At 37.5% G+C, this 6186-nt stretch overlaps 1 protein-coding gene across 1 annotated transcript; it reads right to left on the bottom strand.

The window, feature by feature from the left end:
• Positions 1-364: 364 nt before the first annotated feature.
• Positions 365-5821, bottom strand: LOC144639660 (eukaryotic translation initiation factor 2 subunit 1-like; the record flags this gene model as incomplete). Its single annotated transcript, XM_078498943.1, has 3 exons — positions 365-1524; positions 2444-2587; positions 5617-5821. Coding segments are annotated over 3 exons (487 nt in total), but the record flags the coding sequence as incomplete, so codon positions are not given.
• Between the last annotated feature and the right edge of the window lie 365 nt (positions 5822-6186).

Here is a 6186-nt window from a genome sequence, read left to right as displayed (position 1 = left end):
GTGAATGTCTCTGTCAAAAGGAGGATTTCCCTGGCAATTGTGTGCGCTTTGAAAGGGTGCAACTCCATGTCTAGTGTGTGCAAGTGTTGGAAATTATTAAGTCATCGCCAAAAGGAAATTATTTTGATCTAAGAAATTCTCCCAACTAATTGTATATGGAAATGTATGGGGATCAGTTAGGAGAATTTGTATGTGGATATTGGGGCTTAAAGGGTTAAGCCTGGATGTAGATAACAGCACTAGAGATAGCTTTAATATATATTTTTTTATTTTGAAAAGTATTCTGTTTGTCCATTGCTCAAGTAACAGAAAATCTGTAGCTTCGTTGCTTACTCAAGTAACAGAACACATTGCAAAACAAGAATTAATAGTTCGGATGTTTAATCACTTCTGAGGGTTGAGAAGATTTGGGTATGAGATTAAACCAAAATAAAACACTATTTCAGTAAATGAGTACTGAATATAATTCAAGATGTTTTTAACATGGAACATTTTGGGTTAGTGTGGTTAGTTCCAGCTGTCTAAGTGCCCTTGTTTCCAGCAGTTGCACAACAAGGATTGAAGCTTTTGGACCTTTTGTGAAAAAGTAGTCAGGGGAGCTAGTAACCAGCGAAGACCAAATCCCATGATCAACAATTGACTCTGATGTTGCTAAGTGACATGGAGAATTCTCATTATGGCATGCTAGAGGGAAAACTTTTGTAGGACAAGAATCAGAATCTCTTTGATTACAAAGTTATGCCAAAACCTGTACTCATTCTTAAATGAAATTAAAGCTTACAATGATTCAGTGTTGAAAGCCATTGCATAGAAATACAGTCGAGTCCTGATAACTCAAACCATCACAGGAAATCGTAAAAGGTTTGAGTCATCATGGATAAAATTACCGGTAGTGAGAAAGTTACCTAGCAGGTTTGAGTTATTGAGGATTCAAGTTATCAGAACATGAACTGTACTATCTCAGATTAGTATCATCCAATTTTAATTTTTAACCTGTTTGTTTCCTTTTTTGCCATGGCAACTGACTCTGAAATTACTTTGGTAATGATTTTATGACAGTCATTTGGGCAACTGCGCTATACTTGTACGTTTGAGTTTTAGTAAGGGGGCACCTTATGGGACTCTTGAATGAAGTCCTAAAGGTGTCCCCTTATATGAGCTCCAACTGTTACCAGGAAACCACAGTTCAAATCCACGCACCGTCAGATGAGCTGAATGGAAGGAACACCTTTTTAGGTGTGGCTAAACTGTCTGTAAAGTTAGGTCAATATTATTGTTCTCTCCAGTAATCTTTTAGATACAAATGTACTTATGAGCATTTGTGCCACATGTCCAATTTTCAGTATGCAAATGGGAAATTGTTACAGCAGAACTTTGTATGGATTTTTAAAGATTTTTTATATCTTCAGATATTTCTTCTTCATCAGGGTTGTCATCATCGCCATCCACTTCAGCGTTTTCTCGTTCCAATCTTTCCATTTGCTTGGCAAGTTCAGCCTCGTCACTTTCTGTGACCACCTTGGGCTATTAAAAAAATGAAGATATTCATGTAAGGGATTGGTCACTTTTTATCAATGGGGAGGGTGGTTGAAGGTTATTTGGAGAGAAGAGGCAGGGGAGGGGGAGTCCCTGGCTAGTGTGATGAATGAAAAGAGGAGGGTACATTAAGCTTCAAGAGAAAAGGGGTGAGTTAGATTTGTTTTTGCAATTGGCCTTTACATTTTCACAGTTAGGGAAACAACAACATTTCTTATCTTGGAAATACAGTAGAACCCCGGTAACTCGAACTCGGATAACTTGAACAACCCCGCTAACTTGAACTAACTTCCATTCCCTTGGATTTGACCTCGCTTTTCAGTTATTTTTGCTCAGTTAACTCGAACTCGGATAACTTGAAAACCCCGCTAACTTAAACTAAATTTTGTTTCCCTTGATCAAATTTTGGGTCAAATTTACCCCGATAACTTGAATTTCGGTTTTTGTAACTTGCCACGGTTGCCCATTGATTAGAGCAACGAACAGATCACATATATGACAGCCATTTTCCACTCTAATCATAAGAAGCTATGATCGTAAACTAGAGTTTCTGACGAGATAAGTTTAATTTACACTTTACTGTATACTGAAGTGCTGAAAAATCAGTTAACTATCACTTAACGTTTATTAACTTGGCAAATTAAATATTCACTCGACCCCGATAACTCGAACTGTTTTTCGTTTCCCTTCAGAGTTCAAGTTACCGGGGTTCTACTGTATATATGTTATGGTTCAATTTTACCCTTCGTACAATCTGGTATTTATTACCATACACCAGAACAAAGAAAAATACTAAACTGTACTTAGAATGAAAATGAGCCACATCATATACACTGTACAATGAGTAGGACTTGGAAAGGAGATTTAAATTTGAACAAAATGGTAAAACTTATTTGTGGAAACTTACAGCAGCCTTTTCGTTAAATTCTCCTCCATATTTCTTGATGGTAGTTCTAATGGCATCCACAGCATCTGTCAAACCCTTGAGTCCATCATCACGATCCAAGGTCGTTGTTGTTATCACATACAGTGGAGCTGCTATCAAATTAATCTGAAAAATATTCAAATAAAATCCAACAGTTTAAGACGGATTCCGCTGAAAGGTCGAGCAATGAGTGCAAAAACTAAGTACCAAAAGTCTACTCATAGCATGGCAACATTAATATTGTATGCTATTTAAAAGGTCATAAATTATTGAAATTCATTTGGCTTACTGACCCTGTAATTAAATTCTAAAGCATTATTGAGAAGATTAAAGTCAAACCTCGTAAAAATGTTTAAAACGCATGCCATTTTGTTTTGAACTGGTGTGAAACACCGTTTTAACTGAAATATAGATAATTTCAAATCCATTTTTCTCTCGCAGGGTTAGCTTGAGTGCTAAAGTTTTGGCAGTTTTTTGTTAGCTGTACTTAAAACTGTTACCATGCTATGGGGTCTCTTTGGCAACTTATTTTTGCCTGTATTGCTCGAATGTTAGGCGGAAACCATCTTAATATTCTTTTCAGTGCTTGTAATGCATTTCTTTTAATATTACTACAGAGAATTTGTTGGCACATTAAGACTGTTCCTTGATAATGTGATTGAATAGTCTGCATTAACAAAGTTATCCTTTTGTTACAGGTTCATACAAAAATTGCAACCATTTTTTAAGGACTTTTCAAGGACCAAACTGAATTTTCAAGGACCACGTACCAGGAATGTAATTTCACAGATGGTACATTAATGCACATTCCCTGTCCAAGCTTACACGTTTTAAAGGTTTTTAAATGCCTAAAGTGCATGCAGCATGCGCAGGACAATTAAGAGTTCTATACAAAACCGCTGGTAAACTTGTTTCACTGACATTTGAACTCACGTGCGCAGTTGGATTACTTTGCTTCTCAATTTCCCTATATCAGCTGCTTTTACAGCCGGCGTTTTTAGTGTTTGAAGCTGCTTTGCACAGGAAAAGACCAAAGTCTATGTAAAGCAATTCTCTTTCACCCCACTACATTCAAAGTTGAAGAAAATTCGAGGACTTTTCAAAGACTTACACGCAAATTAAAGGACTATTCAAGGAAGAATGGAATTTAAGGACTTTTCAAGGACTCCCCTAAAATTAAAGGACTTTTCAAGACCGTGCGAACCCTGTGTTATGTGGGAGGCACAGCGGCCGTATGGTTAGTGCACTGGAATCTGGATCAAGCAGTCCCTGGCTGGAGTCTATGTGTTGTGTTTTTGGGCAAGACACTTACATGTATCTCTCACAGTGCCTCTCTCCATCAACGTGTATATATGGGTACCAGCAAGTTTTGTGCAAGGGGGTAGCCCTGCATTGGACTTGCAGGTGGAGTAGAAATACTCTAAGTTGTTTCAATGAATTGCCATGGCAACTTGATAAGAATTTTTTTTTTGCCAGAAAACAGTATAACAGTTTTCTGGCAAATAGCAACTATCACATTTCTGCCAATAGGTGTCAAAGCTACTGGGGTAGGAACAAAAGGAAGGGAAAGTGGTTCGGGTTCAAAGAGAGCTGAAAGCTTTTTCACATTTCGATACTTTTTGTAATTAGTCCTTTTTTGATAGACTTTTAATTGTAAATAGTAGACTTTTCATTTCATGTAAGTGTCACTCGATAATTCAGTTTCTTTTAACTGCAAAAGAGTTTGAATAAACTATTATTATTATTATTATTATTATTATTATTATTATTATTATTATTATTATTATAAGCAGCTGTCAGTGGGGAAATGCTTTGTGTGGTGACCCAAATACCGTATTTATTCGATTAAGCGCCCAACCTCGAATAAGCGCCCACCCTACATGTGTATAGGTAGGAAAAGTTAACAAGCGCCCAGTCTCGAATAAGCGCCCACCCCGCCCCACTCCTCCAAAAAATTTAAAGTGTACAAGAAGAGTATTGACCTTAGTGACAATTGGGTTGAATGTTGTCAACTTAGTACTACTAAAAGACTTTTTCGAAGACAGGGATCCATATTCGCAGTCGTCCGGTCGTCCGAGACGACTAAAACATCGTATGGACGACCAAATGATTACATAAACTCGTCCGCTGGACGACTTAAGTTTGACTTAATGAAAAAAAAAACAATTATTAAGTTTCCTTATGAGTTACTTGCGTTCTGACCACTTGTCATCCATTCATAACTTTTCGAAAACAGAACATAATTTGCAACTTTCTGTCGCGATAAAATCATAATTTTGGCCGCCATCTTGGCTGATGCGGTATTTTCCATCAATGAAATCATTGCAGGCTCAATTTTCAAGCTCTCAACCGCTGATATTTTGTACTGCAGCTGCATCCGCGAAAACACGAGGCGATCGCATCAGCTGATGTTTTGATCAAAATTTGCCGTTATCTCGGTCTGGCGCTGCCAGCAAAGAAAAAAAAGCAATGTTAACACTTCAGAAAAACAAACCAAATATGAATAAGAAGAGCAAAAGCGTTCTTTTCTTCCGTGGTTGCAGTCGAAGAGGCCCTGGCTTTCATTTGTGCCCGCATCATACGCTTCCGCAACATCGCAAGCCGCTTGGGGGCGTGATGTTTTGTGAAATTTGTAAACCGGCAGCCAAGGTAGACAAGTAAAAAGTCTCATTAACAAATACTTGTGAATCAAACTTTATTAAAACAGATTCGTTGTCTTGAAGATTTCATGTATACACAGTGTTACATACATGTGATAATAACAAAAAAGTCAACTTTTCATTTACTTGTTGTACGGTCGCCATTTTTCACTTTTGAACGGGCAAGTAAAATTTTGCCAGGGCAAGTATGTCATCTTGCATACTTGCCCGGCTGACGACTTGGAGAAAAAAATGAATATGGATCCCTGGAAGACCAAGTTTTCTTAGTAATTCACGAAAACTTTCAATGAACAGTTAAAATTCTTCTTTAGTACATCTTTACGTTTTGCTATTATTTAATGTTTCGTTGTTACTACTTGCTGAAATGGTGAAAATTTAATAAGCGCCCAGCCTCGAATAAGCGCCCATTCGCACCCCGGGCGCTTAATTGAATAAATATGGTAGCAGCTGCGAAGGAGACTGTCATAAAACAAGATTTTACTACTCCATACAAACCTTAATGGGAACATCTTCTGAGGAGCACTTTAGTCCTTCAAGCAATGAGTTCTTTACGGCATCAATGCCATCATAAGCATAACATGACACTTCAATATCAGCACGAATCTTAACAGCTTGAGGAGTGAGACGTCTCATGATGTTAGCATGCAGAGTGGATTTGGTTTTCTCATCAAGATCCAATTCATCAAGCACTGTTGGATCTCTGAAACATTGATAATAAAATAAATATTTAAAGAGGATGTCACATCAGTGCTTGCTTTTTTTCATGCAGGCCCTATATCCAGGTCGAATTGGAATTTGGAAATGTTAGTTTTTCAGGATGGAGGAAAACCAGAGACCCCAGCTCGGCTGTACATGTTGAAACGGCATATTTTGTAAAAAAAAAAAACTGGATGTTTTTATCTTACGCGTACAGTTATCTGGAACACTGAAACTAATCAAATGAGAGTTGAACAACATTTTGGCGAATTATATAGGAATAATACCTATAATTCCTTGGAATAAGCCTATTGTGCTGCAACAATCAAATGACAGATCCAACCCCAGCAATAATTATTATTGCTTACG

This window comes from Oculina patagonica, unplaced genomic scaffold, assembly GCF_052425735.1.
Source record: "Oculina patagonica isolate OP01 unplaced genomic scaffold, crgOcupat unplaced1162, whole genome shotgun sequence".
Taxonomy (NCBI): domain Eukaryota; kingdom Metazoa; phylum Cnidaria; class Anthozoa; order Scleractinia; family Oculinidae; genus Oculina; species Oculina patagonica.
The sequence above is the reverse complement of the archived record's forward strand: the minus strand, read 5'-3'. Positions and strand labels throughout refer to the sequence as shown.